General features: G+C 39.4%; 1 protein-coding gene across 1 annotated transcript; it reads left to right on the top strand.

The window, feature by feature from the left end:
- Nucleotides 1–1074: 1074 nt before the first annotated feature.
- OPN5 (opsin 5) lies at nt 1075–17780 on the top strand. The gene is made up of 6 exons (XM_009905310.2): nt 1075–1240; nt 6074–6193; nt 10138–10308; nt 12338–12672; nt 16082–16326; nt 17574–17780. Exons 1-6 carry the CDS (start codon nt 1102–1104, stop codon nt 17635–17637), a joined length of 1074 nt encoding a protein of 357 aa, XP_009903612.1. The 5' UTR covers nt 1075–1101; the 3' UTR covers nt 17638–17780.
- Nucleotides 17781–18557: the final 777 nt, after the last annotated feature.

The following is an 18557-nucleotide window of genomic DNA, read 5'->3' as shown; positions in this document are numbered from 1 at the left end:
TGTTTTATAGCCCTTGCCCCTGATACTATCTTTTAGGGGCTGTGGATCAGAACCTTTATGGCTTTTATCAGTTATGTAATACTGTGATATGTTAAAAGCACAAAACCTAACAGAGTTAGCAGCTTAAATTTTGGTTCCTGAAATAATTCATCTGGGACAAGGGACATCCCTTGTATTTGCTAGATTTAAGGTAACAGTTTAAAAGTTATCCCTCTCTTTTTGGACTGCTAGCATTCCTCACTTTACTAGTTCTGGAGGAGTACCTTCAAAGCTGTCTGCCAGTTTCTAGTTTCCCCCTATCAATATTCACTGTATAGATCACAGCACATTTGTAAACAGAAATAGAACTTGACAAGCTTGCTCAGGTGGGACTATTATTTAATATTCCTGCTGTAAGAACTAATTACTGTGTATAACCATAACCATGTAAAGCTATTTACATTAGAACCCACCACCTAAATAACTCTAAGGAGAATTTATGAATGTCGCTTTTTACTTAACCACAAATTTTGCAGAGCTACCATCTGTAGACACAATGTCCCTCAGGATAAGAAGAAATTGCTGGAACTGTTTTACTGATAATGCCTGGTTTCTTGGGATTACAAGAAAAGTGCATGCAAATAAAGACAAGTGAAGTATGCATTAAACACAATGAGCAACAAAGCTATTCAGACACAAAAATATTGCCCTGTTTGATTTTTCTGTATTCTCAGTCTTTGGTCTTACACCGAGTTGGAAATATGAAGCTCCTTCAGATACTCAGAAAAGATGCTTCAGAAGCCCTGGGCTGAATGCCTCAGCATATTGGTACCTAGCTACTACTCAGATGGATTACTGCGATGGGTGCCACTTGAGTAATGGCTTTCTTGGATAAAGTAAGTCATGAAATAAATCATGGCAGAATATTTTATGCAATTTTGGATTGGATCCTGAAATGTCCTGGGATGTGGCAGAGCAGAAATGAAGACAGAAGGATGTATGTTGTGTATGAAACAAACCAACCCACTTTGCATCATTGCATGTTTGGGTGACAGACATGATCTATTGCAAAATCTGTTCTTTTTGTTGTTTTTTTTTTTTTTTTCAGACACTGAACCAGACATGAGTGGTATGGCATCAGACCACAACACTTCCTCTCAGGAAGAATATCTCCCAAACTATCTCCAGGAGGAAGACCCTTTTGCATCAAAGCTTTCTAGAGAAGCTGACATCATAGCTGGCTTTTATTTGACAGTAATTGGTAATCATTTTTTAATTTGTCTTTGAAATACAACGATGTCATTGCACTGAAAAAGAAATTAAAACTCAGGAGGGAAAGGAAAGAATGCGTTAGAAATATGGTGTCGACTGAACCAACAGTTAGTGTCAAGAGACAGTGCTGCTCCAGGTAGCCAGAAGTGACTGGCAGCAGACCCTCCAGCAAAAAAAAAAGAAGAAATACTATTTATTTATTTTTCTCCTGATATGCTACTAGTTTGCAGTTGAATTGTTCCCAAACAGAAACTGAATTTACCCTTATGCCATGAGGATTTTATGCTCTGTTCTCAAAGTTCCTCTCATGTCCCATCCTAAGATATTCTCACTGGAATTTTTCTCATGTCCTGGCATCAGCTGTCCTCTGTTACATTGAACAATATTTTTAATGGGGTGGGGGTGAGAAAGCAGGATTCTGTTATCATGTGCAAAGTGACTTTCAAATAGAATAAATGCAATTATTAATTGGTATTAATCAGCTCCAGATAGCGGGAACCCATTTCTGTGCTAAGTATTCAAATGCCAAAGAAATGGCATTAAACAGGAAAATGCTGGTCTCCATTGCTTCTAGGGATAGACCAGTTCTTCTTGGTAATTTACCTTCTTTGCTTAAGGAGGTGGGCAGGGTTGTGTTCTTTTGTGTTGATATTTTCTTTTGTGTTGATACTTTCTTCCACACTTAAACTACTTTCTATGGTTTACACTTCCTTATGGTTCATGGCTTTAGTTCATGCAGTGTCTCACACCTCAACAGCTATTTTCTCAGCAAGGCTGAAACAAGTTCACGTAACTGTGTTCACATAATGAGGCCCTGGGTGTTAGTCACCTGGACACCAAGCTGAATTCAGCATATACAGCATGTTCCCTGACATTTATTTTGGTTTTGATTCATTCTGTTGTTCTATCAGTTCTGCAAAAAACACAAAGATGTTTACATCTTATCTTCATGGTTTTCATTCACTGCTTTGCATCCCCTCCTTCCTATTCTTTCTCACTGCCTTTTCCACAACCAATCTAAACAATCCAAGGATTTCTTCAGTGGAGCTCTCACAAAGGTTGAATAACATTTCTTGTCTGTCTTCTGCTTCTGTCTTTATCAAAAAAGAGATCAAGAAGAGCAGAGACAGCAGATGAAGTTGTATCTCTGCTGTTTTTACTATTCATGCACCGTTGTGTATGTGTACTAGCTTTTCACATAGATGCGATTTTTTTGGCTGTGATGCAGACTGATGTCTTCATTGAACTGTCCAAAACAACCTCCCCTCCAGTCTGTTTTCACTGGGTTAATGAAATTTAACCTTAATCTCCAAAAATATGTCTGAGTAGCTGAAATTAATCCTTTCAGCATATACCTTATTGCCCTCTAATATTGTCTGTACTTAGTGTAGATTTATCCAGCTCCTAAGAATACCCTTGCCAGGTGTGAAAGATCTTGAAAAACCATAGATAAAATCAAATTAAGACAAGGAAGAGAAATAATGAATTTCCACTGAAAACCCAAAAGCTAACCATGAGGGCACAGAATTGTATGGGCAGTGCAAGGAGTCTGAAATGATAGTTTTAAAAGGGCTGATAATAATTTTGATATTGTATTTAGTAAGATTCCCACCTTCCCGATGCTGTGGACTGGACATCAAAGAGCCTGTGCATTGCGCCCAGAGGAGTGCCAGGAAAGTTGAAGTCATAGCTTTGCTGTATACATATGTAGCTCTAGACATCATGTCCTACATTTTGCCCTGGTGTATTTGTTTTGTATTTCATGTTACTTGGTTGGTTGGTTGGTTGGTTACTTTACCCATATGGTCATTACACATTCTAGTGTAGCTCTCATTAGAGCAAAGTATGTTTTTCACATATGCATATAAGTGCTATATTTACATATTCCCTGGACTTTCATCTGTAACATCAGATATCACTGATATCCTGCTCAGGTATTTTTATATCTAGAGCCTGAAGAAAAGAAAGCTCTGGGGCATCCTTCTTGTGGTGATAAATGCTCAGGGAAGATATGATCATTTGTCCTAACTAGTTCATGGCCATGTGTGGGTTTTTTAACTGTCTGGAAAAAGTAGCCAAACAGTACACAGGTGGTTGTAAGAACCCAGTTCACTTCACTTTGTCACTTCCCCTGCTAGCTTTTTCATCACCAACTAGATTGATTTACTGTAGAGCTGGGTAAGGTGGCTAACTACTGAGCAGAGACCAGCTGGCTGTCAGCTCCCTTGAAAGCTCATGGCAAATAACTATTGATTTGCAAACGGTTGTTGCACGCTTTCTCAGCAGGTTGTGAAGCAGCTTAATTGAAAACAAAATCCTGAACAACCTTCTTTTTTTTCTTTTTTCTTTTTTTCCCCCTTTCCCCTCTGGTGGTATAACACTGCTGTCAGATGGAAGAAAAGGGGTCTTATTTGTTCAGATTGCTACTTGCACCTTTCACTGCAGGTTGTGTATCTGAGCTTGGCTCTTCCTCTATAGGTGGCACTTTTTTAGTTATTGCATCCTTGTATATATGTAACAGTGTTATGGTGTCATGGACAGTTGTGCACTGAACTGGTTGCTCCTAGAAAAGTCTAAAGAGTCTTTTCCAACCCCAGGCTCTACCCAGGCACACAGGTTACTAGCACCTACCAGAGCTGGGAGCCTGCACCAGTGAGGACATCATCTAGTTATTAGAAAAATCTTTCGAATAGTAGGAAAAATTAAGCATTAGGTGGCTTTCCTAAGGAGATTATGAAGTTTCTACCACCAAGAAGCTGAAAAAAGAATTCAGATAAGCAATTGCCATATGTAGGAGTAGATAAGAGGCAAGTTAAATTATCACTGGACCCCTTCCAGCTGTAGGTTTAGGAGGGCCGGGGCTCTCTGAAACGTTGGTATTAATAATGAGTAGTTGCTTTAGAGACTTCTCTGACAAAGGCATTTCTCCAGAATACCAGTCAGTTGAAAAAGACCCAGGAAAAATGTCTGTTGCTTTTGAAATGTATTTCACGCTCGATTCTGGCATTCTAGATAACCTAAATATCACTAGAGAGCAAATGGCATTAAAAGAGAAAAGGATTAAGAGATATGAAAAATGTTCTCAACATTGAGATTCATCCACTCATCTGCAAAGAAGAAAATAGTTTATACTGATACCTATAGCTGTTTCTAATTTAGATGAAATTTTTGGAGCTGTAAGAATAGGATGCTCTTCAAAGTTCATTCACCAAGCATAAACAAAATTTGCTGAGAAAATTCAATGATAAGCCAGATTATGTCCTGTTTATTTTTAAAAACAATGTAGAAAGCAATACTGTTAGTATCAAAACAAGAAGTGTTTCCAATTACATGACTGTTGTCTTTATACTGAAATATTCAAAATCAAAGTATTTTTCTCTTGAGTTTGGTAAACTTTTGGTTCTCCAGTTACTCATATTTCTTGACAAACAGTCTGGTTTTAGCCTCTGGGAACTATTTTTGTCCCTGTCTTATGGATATTCCCAGGCTGAGTTTCTTGATTTCATGAGGACATGACATCCTTGCAGGGGTATTGTTCCATTGATGGGCCAGAGTAAATAATTAATTATTTATTTAGTCCCTGATCATTAATTCTTGAGATCTGGCCTCCCAGAAGACTCTGCAAAACACCCAAAACTACAGGCACAGTGGGGGCTGGGTGGCTAGAGGACTGCTGGATTCTTTCTGAAACATGGGATAGGCTCATTTTTCCACCAAAGCTGTGTGTAGAAAAGCATCACAAAGAAAGATTTTGCTCCCTCATTGACAGAGAAAAGTTGAGTTACTTATAACTTTTTTGTAGTAGTGTGGAGGGTTGACCTCAGCTGCTAACCAAGCACAAGGGTGGTCACTTGCTTACAGTCCCTGCAGTGGGACAGAGAGGAAACAGGAAGAACAAAAGTAGTGGAGATAAAGACATGGTGAAGTTAAAGACAGGAAAATTAGTTACTGTTGTGGGCAAAACAGACTCATGCGGGGGGATTTGATGCAATGCTGTGCATTGTCCTGTGCTTCCGTAAAAACACTCAGTCTGGGCTCAAACTCTTTCAAATATGAGTTAGTGAAGAAACAGTTTTCTTTAAGGAAACTGGAAACTCTGCAGGCTTTGGTACCAGTATGATTAGCATCATGACTAATTAATCACCTGAATCATTGGTACCTGCAGGTCTATGGGTGGTTATATGGCAAAAAACATGTCAGCCAACAGGAACAGGATCCCTCCTCACATGCTGAATTCTACCTGGCAGTTAAAATGAGATATAGTTCATAATTTTTACTTTTTTTCTTTTTTTTTTTTTTTCCTTGAGATAGAAACAAATCTATCTTGTAGAATTTTAGATGGGATATTAATATCTTAATTTATGTCATTTTAGAAATGTATCCTTCAACCTCTGGTTATGGTATTTAATAAAATTAGGATTGGTCAGAGACTGGGGTCCTTGTGATTCCAAATAGCTGAATTTCATTCCTGTGGATGTATAAATGTTTGTGTGAAAAATGGGGCTGATCAGATCGGAGGAATGATGAGACTTCTATTATGGGCATTCAGTCAATTGTTGTGCCAGCTCAGGGATTGAAGGCAATGCTCTGCTGCAGAAGGGTAAAGTAGTATTTGTTGTGGGAGGGAGATGTCTGCAGCAGATGTCTCTACGAGCTGCATAATGAGGATGAGATGATTATGTTTCTGAGGAAAATTTCTAGCCTTGGGACCCTAGGTTCAGGCTGAAAATGACAGAGAATTTCACAGGGAAGACGGGGTATTGCTGGTTTTGAAGAGAAGTCTAATTTGATTGTGTTTTTTGTTGTTTTTCCATTATTATAGGGATTCTTTCAACTGTGGGAAATGGGTATGTTATTTTTATGTCCTCAAAGCGAAAAAAGAAGTTGAGACCTGCTGAGATAATGACTGTTAATTTAGCAGTGTGTGATCTGGGCATTTCAGGTAATTTTACGTCTTATTTTTACTCATTTTTACTATCCCACCACTCTTCCTGGCAGCAGCAAGAGACAGTCCTCTGGAAACTGTGGGAGCCCCAAATGGCTTTTGCTACTGATATTTCTGCACTGTTATTTGCATAAAATAACAGAGAAGGTTAGTAAACAGCGTTCCTGGACAACCTGATGGGAAGACATAAAAACTGCAGAGGACAAAGTAGGGTTAAATGTATCAATTTTTCATCCTAGCACTGAGCAGGCCTTCAAACACAGCTCCCATGTGTATCCTGCCACAATAACTACAACATAACTTGTAGCCACCAGCCTATCAAAGGTACTAATTTCCTCTCTAGTAACTGCCTTTCTTGTCTCTGAATTAGAAAAAAAGGCATTTGTTTCAATCTGTAGAATAAAAGCAACATTAGCCAATTGGAAGGATTTTCATTTCAGCCCCACAGTCTCTATGCCCTGGCACTAGAGAGAGCACTTTGGAAACTTTTACATGAAGTTGCAGAGTCGATAACCTTTGGAGCTCATTCTTCTGGCTCTTGAGTTTCAGTCACCTGTTTGTGGCTACATGCAAGTACAGAGGGAGGACTGGATGTCCTTTAGAAAAGGATGTTTTGGAGGACAGACAATCTAATGAGTATCAAGGCCTGATGTGATACAGCTTACCATGAGATCTCCTCAGTGCAGTATCAATGACAACATGTTTCCATGCTCCCGAAGTTATCTATCCCTGTTACACATGCTGGGACCCCTCCCCTCAGTTCCAGTGCAACCTTTCCCTGCCCTTGTCTCTGACAAATGTTTTTGATCTCATCCAAATGCCTAAACAGCATTGAACAACATAAAGTGGTGGTTCCTAGTTTCCAAAATCTGATGCTCATTGCATTTTCACTTTACGTGGCCAAGGAGCTGCTCATCCCCTCAACTGCCAGTAATTTTGATGCCTTTTAGTGATTAGAAAACATGTTTTTCTGAAGGAGATAAGATTTCAGCTTAGGAAAGGTGTGACTGTAAATATCTCTGCTCTGCTACCACACAAAGAAATTGCAGTGATACCTGGCGTGGAGACATTACTTCCATCTTGCAGCACTTAGAAGAAAAAACTGACTGCTAGACCTGTTTTTACCTCTCCCATGCCTATTCCCATCTCCTTTGTATCCTAAGAGTCTGTTTTATTTTACAAGCCTCATATCTGACTACAATGAAACAAAGTGTTTCAGGAGAATTTCTGTGGCTATGTATTTGGAATGTAACCATATAAGCTGTGTGCCCTAACCGTGCAAACTACAGCTTGTTCGGGAGCCCTCCTAGCATGAAGGCTGCTAGTTAAGGTGTGTCACTCATGTACCGCCTGGACACCTTGTCTTCTAAGGGGATTTCAATCTATCCCTGTCTTTAAGTTTTGTAAATAAAATAATTGCAATTGTCACAGACAGATGTTAATGGATTTTAACAGGTGTTAATGGAAGATATTGACTTGCAAAATATGACATGTTCTGTCTGATGGACCAATTAGAGTGAAGATGTTTTTTCCCCCCCCCCATATCCTCATGTTTCACACGCTTGGCCCCTTGTTCAAAACGGGTTCTGACATGGCTCTGCTTGCTGCAGATTTCCACAGGGTGGCACCAACCACTCGTTCAAAACTGCCTCGGGAATCATTTTGCACTGATACAGTGCCCCTCAGTCTTGTGCTGATGAAGAGACATCTGATTTTGTGCAAACAATTTGCTGGCCTTTATAGCTGACAACAATTTACATAAGCAAATTGCTAATTCTTAGCATATATCCCAGATCTTGCCTTGTTTCATGTTTTTCTTGAAAATGTAATCATCAGGCTTTTGATTGAAAAATTGAAGTACATTCATTGCTCTTGGCAAAAAACCAAGTAATATATTGACCTGAGCACAACCTTCAGGCTCAGGCAGAATTTTCTTTACAGGCTTAGGCTAGAGGAAAAGAATCCTAAGATACCTTATTGAAGAATAAGTCTCATTTTGAGGGGTTTTCCATCATGATATGTTTGGCATAGAAGATGGAGCAAATGACATTTTCTGCAAGATTTTGTTTGGGTAGACATGCTTTAATTTTCTGTTAAGGAAGAAAACAGAATGTTTAGTTTCACATCAGTTTGATACAGAATGAAAAATTTTGGGAGCAATTCAAGTGTTTTTTCTACAAATCCCTTAAAAAAAGAGAGAGACTTACTTATTGACTTCTCTGAATAGATTACCTTGTGGGAATTACTGTTTGCAAGACCATTCTTGCCTTCTTCATAAACCAATTCACTGAGCTGCTATGACATCACAGACAGTGTCATTCAGCCCAGGAAACTCATTTAGGGCAGATGAGATGCTTTAAGTTCCTTGAGGTGCTCTGGCAACTCCTGTGCAGGAAAGAATACAGTGACAGGAAGGTGGAGTTCATTTTTTGAAGCTGAATGCTGCAGTTGTACTGTTCAGTCCTCAGAGCATTTCAGATCAGTCAGAAATTAGATAAAGGATTCTAAACACATGCTGATGTTTCAGTATCATACAGTTGTGAGTGTTCTGTTTCATTGAAGATTGTTTTTTATTTGTCCAGTCTGAGGGGAAAAAAAATAATAAAATATATCAGGTAGTGGAGATTTCCAAATAGAGCATGACAGTTTCCAAACTTTCTAACTTTTATGATATTTGCAAAGAATACGAATAATGTTAATCTGGTTTAAGGTGGGAATAAAACAACATATGTCCTGCCTTCATTTCTTCCATAATGCACCACCCAGCCTTACAAACGTAGAAATGAGCTAAAATGCCACTAGGACAGGATCTCCAAAACAGATAGATATTTCCTTTTTTTTGGAGGATGCTTAAAACTTTTTAATATCTGTGATCAGGTGCCTTACTTTTGACTCTCACCAGGCAAGTGTGTGGTCTGCACAAGAGCTGAAACCACTTCTGCAGCTTAAGTCCATGCTGTGAACATAGTATCATCTTCCTTTCTAACTTAAAACTTCACCACAATATGCATCCTACTGTTGGGCCTTGAAAGGTTTCCAGAAGTCCTCTCTAAAGGCAAATTTCTTTATCCGAGAATCACAGAATGCACTGGGTTGGAAGGGACCTTTAAAGGTCATTTAGTCCAACCTCTCCTGCAATGGGCAGGGACATCCCCAAATAGATCAAGTTGCTCAGAGCCAGATCAAGCCTGACCTTGAAAGTCTCCAGGGATGGGGCCTCCACCACCTCCCTGGGCAACCTGCTCCAGCATTCTACCACCCTCATAGGAAAGAACTTTGTCCTAATGCCCAATCTAAATCTACCCTTCTCTAGTTTAAAAACATTGCCCCTTGTCCTATTGCTAAATGTCTTTTTTAATAGCCCCTCTCCATCTTTCTTGTAGGCCCCCTTCAAGTACCGTAAAGCTTGCTATCAGGTCTGCCTGGAGTCTTCCCCCGGCTGAGCAACCTCAACTTCTCTTTGAAGACACTCAATTGATTTTAGGGAAGCAGCCTAACTAGATCTGTACATGTTTCAAACCCAGACTCACCAATCACTCATGTTGTTTAGACTGGAAGTTGTTTGCATGTGGATTTAACACATACTCTGAAGTTTTCATAACGGGAAGAGCTTGCACAAGCCCAGTACCAGAGTATGAGTTTACTTCTGGTTCACGTAGTCTGCAATAAAGCACCTGTTTCCAGCCATTCTGCAGGCTTGGCTCATCCTACCACAGCACAGATGCTATGGGATCTAGCTACAGCTGTCTTAGGCTTAGTCCTGTGGATGGAGGTCATGCAAGTCATCATATCTGTTGTGTTTGAAACCCTCTCATCACATTGCAGACCATTTTTACCAGTATTAGCTTAGGGCAAAGGGGAGGGTGTACTTTTCTGAAAAAGGATGGGTTTATCAGTGATGGATTTCTCAGTCAACTGACTTTTTTTTTCTTCCTTTGAAGTTGTAGGAAAACCCTTTAGTATAATTTCCTTCTTTTCTCACCGCTGGGTGTTTGGATGGATGGGTTGCCGCTGGTATGGATGGGCTGGTTTCTTCTTTGGCTGTGGGAGCCTTATTACCATGACAGCTGTCAGCCTGGATAGATACCTAAAAATCTGCCACTTGTCTTATGGTAAGAAAGAAAACAATGTATATTAAATGACTATAGAAAAGAGACTATTCAAGGTGACTTTACATAGAAAAGCCTTCTTGCTTATGTAACTTGAGGGACGTACAACAAATTCCGCTATGATGACACATACTATCAATCATGTAATGTTAATTTACATTAAATGTTTGCAGCTGGGAAAAGTAAGCAAGTTTTGTCCAATAGCTGAGTGTGCTAACAATTAAAAGCTGTGCTACTGCTTTTACAGATACTGGCATGTCTATACTTTTTCCTTAAATATGAGTGCAGGCAAGGTCCTCTTTTCTGAGTTTGAAAGACATCGTTCCCATTAAGCAGGATTTTAATTATTTTGTATAAAAGTTGTATCAAAGCATCAACCCAAATCATAGGCAATTTTTCATGGACTAGGTGAGCTGGAGTAAATATTTAATGGTCAGCTGCATCCATGCCAAGTGCTCTGGTATTTAGTGTGACACCTTAGATCACTTCAAAACCTTTTCTTGAGGGCCATCTGACCATCATTGTCCATTCATTGGAGAACAATAAACAGTCATCATGCTCAGACTCAGTGGTTGATTTAGACATTGTCCTTATAAGATCTAACTCACTCATTAGGAATTTGGAGCACCTGACTATATACCTACACCTTCATTTTGCTCCAAAAGTGGCAGCTGCTTTAATTTTGTTTGGTTGGTTTGGTTTTTCTGGTCTCTTTTTTTTGCTAATAGGTTGCTATGGTTTGACAATAGTTGTGAAAATAATGTTACTCTATTACAACTCAAGCTATTGTTGCTTTGTTCTTCCACATCTGAACAAACCAGCCACCTTTCTGTCTCTCAGCCAAGGTATTTTAATATATCATTTTTCACTTAGAGTTAATTTTCCATTTCAGTAATCTAGAAATGTAAAATCCACTGGGGAGGGGGCACTTGTAACACCCAAATTAGAGTGGTTTCTATGCTTGGGCTTTGCTTTGAGTCATTCATAAAACCTAAAGAAAGCTTCTTAAAGGATAGGTAGGGAAAACAGACTAATGTTTCTGAGGTGGAAGGAACTGTTGTAACACCATAGTCTGAGTTTCTGTATAAACCATGGATTTTAACTTGCTAGGCCTATCTGAACCCAAGATGTTGGTGGAAAGCTTCTAAATTGAAGTTTTTTCTAGGTGAATTAGCATTGTATAAGCCTTTATATGGAATAATGGAAGGTTAAATTAAACACTTAGTCCTTCGTTTGGACTGAATCTCCATCTCATCTGACCATGCACTATGAATACTCTTTTGCAGACCACAAAGCAATTTTCAAAATTACTGGACATGATTTTCTTGAATGCTGCTGTTTGGATTGCCTTTGCAGAGTCTCTTGTAGGTTGTAAATCATCATAGCCTAAAGATCTGAAACAAAGACAGGTGGAGACCTTCATATGAGTGTGGCATAATGAGGTATAATGTGAAGTAGTGTGGCTACCCCAGAGATCATTATTGATAATCTGAGAAGAGGTGACATGACACCATTCTATCATATCTAGTCTTATGTGGAGCAGCTGAAGGGACTGGGGTTGTTTCTCTGGAGAAAAGGAGGCTCAAGGGAGATCTTCTCACTCTCTATAATGAGGTTGTAGCTATGTAGGGGTCAGTTTTGTCTCCCAGTTTACAAGCAATAGGACAAGAGGAAATGGTCTCAAGTTCTGCCAGAGGAAGTTTAGGTTGGATAGTAGGAAAAGTTTCTTCACTGAGAGTGTTGCTAAGCATTGGAACAGGGAAGTGGTGGAGTCACTAGTTCTGGAGGTCTTTATGATATGTAGGTGTGGTGCTTAGAGACATGCTTTAGTAGTGGACTTGGCAGATAGAATTATGGTTGGATTGGATAATTTTTAAGATCTTTCACAACTCAAGTGATCCTATAGTTTTAATCATTCTACAGAGCTGTGGTCAAACAGCCAAGCAAACTCCTTCTGCATATGTAGAATGACATGTTTAGCTGTACAAGAGAAATACACACCTGATCTTGTAACTCTTGAATTATCTTCCAGGTACGTGGCTTAAGAGGCATCATGCGTTTATCTGTCTGGCAATAATCTGGGCTTATGCTACATTCTGGGCTACAGTGCCTTTTGCTGGTGTGGGAAGCTATGCTCCTGAGCCATTTGGGACTTCCTGCACTCTGGACTGGTGGCTGGCACAGGCTTCAGTGGCTGGACAGGCTTTTGTTCTGAGCATTCTTTTCTTTTGCCTCCTGTTCCCAACTGCTGTGATTGTGTTTTCCTATGTCAAAATCATTATGAAGGTCAAATCATCCACCAAAGAAGTTGCTCACTATGATACCAGGATTCAGAACAGCCACATACTTGAAATGAAGCTGACCAAGGTACGTGACAAGATTTGCTCTGTCGGATCATAAAAGCAGGCTTGGAGAACTTCACTCATGTACTCTTCTCTGTTGAGAGGTAGTACGGTGCTCTGAAGGTGGTTCTTCTGGCTTACTCCTCCATTACTGTGAAGACAGGAAAAGATGGGAGTTGAAACAATTTTGTGATTAGAATACTTGGGTCTCTGACACTGTGACTCGTTCTGAAACTCTGCCACAGCTTTCCTGGGTGACCTTACACAACTCATCTTCTATGGCCCTGTTCCCCATCATAAAGCTCCATTTGGTTTCAAAAACAGCTGTATAGAGCTATTTTAAGGTGTTTGAGATGCACAGGAATTATAACAGAAAAACAGATGAAAAGCAGATTATTGTAGCAGGAAAATAAAACTTTCAGACAGCTGGTGTTCCTCTGTTAATGAAGATATAAACCAAAATCACTCCTGTGATATTGCAATTGTTTTTATGCAAACAATTTATCATTTAAGTTCAGCCATGAGCTGATGATAAAAATGAACTCAAGTGATAAAATTAATTTTCCATCTCAGACAATATCTTCCTTTCCTGATTGAATCTATTTTTTATTTGGCAATGGTGACAGCCATGATCCTTGCTGATACCAGTTATTGTGCCAGGAGAGCTCTCAAAATACAAACTTGTACAGAATAAACCCAGATTGTTTAGTTGTGAAAAATTCACCAGCCTCTGTAAGCCATGTGAAGAGGCAGACAAGCAGCATCCTTTGCTTGGGTGATTGAATTTTATTAGACTTTTGTGGAGTTGAACTGAAAGTTCTATAATATACAGCAATAAGTGACATTACATGGTATCACAGTATCACTAAGGTTGGAAGAGACCTCAAAGATCATCAAGTCCAACCTGTCACCACAGACCTCATGACTAGACCATGGCACCAAGTGCCACGTCCAATCCCCTCTTGAACACCTCCAGGGACAGTGACTCCACCACCTCCCTGGGCAGCACATTCCAATGACGATCTAAACATGTTGGAGATCTCAGCTAGCTACTTGTGTGGCCAGTGCTGCCAGTACATCTGGTAAAACTGTGCTTGCCTTTAAAATGGGTCACTTCAGTCCAGGACTGTTTTGCAGTAATTTAAGACCTTTCCTTTGAAGAACAAGGGAAAATTCTGATTCAGGATTGCAGGTTTATTTTTGCCATACTGGAAGGATCATGTAAAACTTTAATGTGAGTTGACAAATAGTAACTTTATTTTCTGTCTCAAATCTACAATGGAGAACGTAATGTTGGGATAGATATAAACAAAGAAAATAAGTCTCCGTCATAACCCAATTAAATTAACAGCACAATTAATTTTCCCCGAAAATAGAATTACCATTAAGATGTCAAAACAGAGTCTCCACAAAAGATTATGCAGCATCCAGAAACCTTGTGCTTTCTGATGACTTTTTGTTACAATTCTGTCTTATTTTGAATGATGGCACAAATACCACCACCAATTTGGATGCAGAATAACAGTCTGTCAATGGCAGCAGTATAATGGCATATGTTCTTCAGTATGTACTGTTCTGTGATGCCATTAGAGCTGCATCCAGCTATGACTGAGTGCAGACAGGCTGGTTCAGGTAAAGTATAGAAATTACAAATTTTTTCCCCAAACATTTTTTGTTTAATATTTTTACTAAATATTCACAGAATCACCGAATCACCAAGGTTGGCAGAGACCTCAAAGATCATCAAGTCCAACCTGTCACCACAGACCTCATGACTAAACTATGGCACCAAGTGCCACGTCCAGTCCCCTCTTGAACACCTCCAGGGATGGTGACTATGGGTACATTTCTTCCTATTATAATGAAGAGTGGTAAAATACTAGAACACACTGCCCAGGGATGTGGTTGAGGCCTTGTCCCTGAAGACATTTAGGATGACTTGATATGGCCCCGGCAGCCTGATCTAGTTGTAGGTGTCCCTGCTCATTGCAGGGGGATCAGACAAGCTGACCTTTGAGGGTCCCTTCCAACCCAATGCAACCTGTGAATCTGCGAATTTGCTAGGAATGCAACCTAAACATTTGGTATAAATTTGTGTTTTAAAGCATCTGCAGATTCTAATAGAGTACAAAATCCATTCTGTGGGTTAGAAGAAAGAAACCCAGACATTGTACTAGCTTTCCTCTTACCAATTAGAATCTAAATAGTTTTAGTTCTGGCCTACCCAGGTAAATACAGTCTGCTGGCATGGTTAAACCCAGAGACCTGACAGTTCATGCCTTATTGAATAACTCACTTTTGCCATATTTGTCTTGAAAGGGGTTTAAGTGGTTGGCATTTTTCTGGTACAGGAGAGATCACATACCCCTCCTGGGTGCAGGCAGAAGGTGGACCTAATTTATCAAAACTCTTCTCCTTCCTTATGCTACCATGGCCAGCCTTATGGCTGATTATTGGTCCCACCGGGTTTTGGCACCTTCCCTGTGGGACATCATCACAACTTGCAATAGAGGAAGAACCCCTGCATTAGATCGGGTTATTGCAAAATCTTATTTTCTGTTGTTAATTTCCTTTGCTTTTGCCTCATTTATTGGTACTGGGCAATAAAGAAGAAAGTGCTGTAATGTGTGTAGGAATATACTCTCAAAAATGAACTCACCTACAGAGATATGCAGGATTCCCCACTCCAACACACTATCAGGACCTAGTTCAGTCCTGGATAATTCGTCAAAGACTTTGCATTTATGACATTTGGAATCTGATTTAAAGGACTGAGAATCTAGAGGGCTTGTGTGTAATAGAGATTTTTTTTGTCTTGTTTGATTTTCACAGTGCATGCTTGTTTACTCTGGAATGGAAAAAAGACTGGCATTTTTTGACTGTCTGAGGAAAATTTGGTTGGAAGAGACTATAGAAGTTAAAAGGCCCCTCAAATAAGCAAGAAAATGGGAAAAGGGAAAAACAAAACCAAAACGAACTATCAAAACCCAAGAGAAATCCTGTAGGAAGTGATTCCAGTTTAACCTGAGTTCATTTCAAAGATCTTTCTAAGATTTTTAAAAGACTTCCACAGCTCTGTGTTATGTATTATCCTAAAAAAGGGAGTTTATATGTTTTGAAGGGACTCTCCTCCAATCTGATGTAAAAGAATCATTGTTTTCTGAGAGCTCATTTAGTTTCCTCATGTTTAGCCAAACCTTACAGCATTTTTAAAGGTCTGGGATAACATTAACTTCTCTGTGTCAAGTGAAGGCAAAACAAGCACTAGAGAAAGGCAAGAAAAATTCACAGCAGCTTTAGTTCATATTAACTGAAAGCAAGGTATCATTTTTCTTGTCCATTCTGGGGCATGTTCCCTTGAATTCCTAGCTGTGTGCTGTGCTGTCAGTGTCCGACTCTGCCAGATTAATTTCTTTCTCTTTTCTTCTCACAAGGTGGCAATGTTGATCTGTGCAGGGTTCCTCATTGCCTGGATCCCTTATGCTGTAGTTTCTGTATGGTCAGCCTTTGGACAGCCGGATTCTGTTCCCATCCAATTTTCGGTGGTACCAACTTTGCTTGCGAAGTCAGCAGCTATGTACAACCCAATTATTTACCAGGTCATTGATTGTAAGTTTGCCTGTTGCCGGTCAGGAGGATTGAAGACACTGCAGAAGAAAGGCTCTTTGAAGAAATCAAGGTAATTTTTCCTTTGAGAAGCAGGATATATTTAAATACACAGTGTTCCAAAAAGTGCTGAAATAAGATCTACCAAGGCACAGCTTTTTTAATCTAATTTCTTGTTTTTACCATGAGCTATTCAAGGTATTTCTTGTCATGAGCATTTGTAAAGTAACTCTACATGTGAAAAGAGAATAAAGGAGATGTTATTTTCATTTAGATTCAGCTGCAGCTCCACAAATATACTTAGAAATGAGCTCCATTTTTTTCAGTGGGTTTTGGATCAGTCCTGTCCTCCTCTTCCTTTTATTTCACATCATCATATGGGTTATCTCCAGAAGGTGCTGATGACTTCCACTCGCAGTGAAGTAAAATGGGAGAGAATTGTCTTAATTCTTTACATAATTAATATTTTAATGCTATGTCTTTCAGCCACAGAATTATCAGAAAGGGACAATAATTGACTAATCACCCTGTAGGTTGCACTCATACTAAAGAAACAACCGCAGAACACAACAAACAACTCAAATCAGAGTAAAGTCTTCTAAAGAAGCCTTGTTTCTATTTAGAACTTTCTGTCAAAATCTGTGCTGACTACCACTGTTTCTGGAAACACTAATTGTGCACTTGATGAAAAAAAGGCTTCCAGTTCTGTCTTATGCCATACAAGTATCAAACTTCTGTGACTGCACAAGATTGAGGTAATGATGGATGTTAATGTGACAGCATAGACTGATATAAATGCCACAAATGCCATATGATGTGTAAGTGACAGTGAATCCATAGAATTACAGTAGAGCAATTTTCTTTGAAAACCCAGAACATATGTGCCTCTGTATGTACTTATTAGAGGCTTAAAGGCCCCTGCCATCATTGTATTGTTCCCTTACCTATTCCAGCAGTTTTGATGTATAGTTCAGAGGGTGAGTCAATATCTTGAGCTTCCACATCTTCCTTTAGCAGATTATTCCATAATCTTACACCCAGGTTTATCTCATCTGCAGAACATACAGTTTTAGGCAAATGGGAGACAAATCCAAAGTAGCTTTCAGTGAGTCTTTGATGTCTAGGTTTGCATTTAACCTTGGTGTTACCATTCTGGAGGAGGAAGAAGGTTTCACCTAGTCCCCTATGCTGAATGTAGGTTGACTTTCCTAGGACTGTGCAGTGAACAAAATGATCTGGAAATATAACTTCCCAGAATCAGGAACTTAATTTTCAGCTTGGTAAGAACAGAATGATTGCTGTGCTTTCTCTTTCCTGTAGGATGTATAGCATCTCTGCACACAGAGACTCAATGACAATGAATGAAACCCAGCTGGAAGCATGAAGGCTCATGGCTCATTGCACATACAGCAAATGAAAACCTGATTACAAACAGCCATACTTTCTCAAGTTCCTCTTTCTGTAAATAAATGAAAACATGACACCTGGATTATTTTGCTCCCAAGTCCTCTGCACAATGTAGTTCATTCAATCCAGATGAATATATTGCAATTCGACCTGGGCAAGTATTTTAAGTACTCAGACCAAGAAGAAAAACAGAAGATTCATTTGTACAAAAAAATTGTATCCACTTCCACTTCAGCACTTCAGAGTCTTTAGAATGCCTTTTTTATTTTTTTATTTTTTTTTTTTTAATCACTAACAGAAAGGAGTGATAGTTTGGATGATGTATTTGCTCACAGAAAGGGAGGTATTCAAAAAGGTCAATTGTAGTTTGCCAATGCTGATCTCCCCTGATGCGTACTACAGCTGCTAGAGAACTGAAGCATGAGGGAAAGGACAGGTATGAGTATGGGTACTTGGATGTCAGTCCTTCAATATTCAGAAATATTTTGGGTTTGGGCATGCATACACCCCAGATGGTCAGTATTTGAGTGAGTGGGGAAGAGTCTCTTGCTCATTTGAACAATTTGGGATCATGAATGACTTTGTAATAAAAAAGAACCTGAATGAAATCAGCCCCCATACAAGCCAAACTGATCAAACCAATAGTTAGAACATCTTTTTAGTATTCTCTGGTCAAAATTGTTTGGGATGGATATTAAGAAAATTTTATTAACAGAAGGGGTTATCAAACATTGGAATGGGCTGCAGAGGGAAGTGGTGGAGTCACCATCCCTGGAGGTATTTAAAAGGCTTGTGGATGTGGCACTTGGAGACATGATTTAGTGGTAGTGGCTTAGCTGTAGTGGTGGGATTGCAAATTCTAGGCAAGAGTGTGGACTTGATGATTTCAAAGGTCTC

This window comes from Dryobates pubescens, chromosome 3 (assembly GCF_014839835.1).
Source record: "Dryobates pubescens isolate bDryPub1 chromosome 3, bDryPub1.pri, whole genome shotgun sequence".
In the NCBI taxonomy this organism is placed as follows: domain Eukaryota; kingdom Metazoa; phylum Chordata; class Aves; order Piciformes; family Picidae; genus Dryobates; species Dryobates pubescens.
The sequence above is the reverse complement of the archived record's forward strand: the minus strand, read 5'-3'. Positions and strand labels throughout refer to the sequence as shown.

Coding starts and splice junctions, on each gene's coding strand:
- OPN5 (XM_009905310.2), top strand. CDS start 1,102: ATGAGTGGTATGGCATCAGACCACAACACTTCCTCTCAGGAAGAATAT. Junction 10,309..12,337: donor AATCTGCCACTTGTCTTATG/GTAAGAAAGAAA, acceptor ATTATCTTCCAG/GTACGTGGCTTAAGAGGCAT. Junction 12,673..16,081: donor TTGAAATGAAGCTGACCAAG/GTACGTGACAAG, acceptor TCTTCTCACAAG/GTGGCAATGTTGATCTGTGC.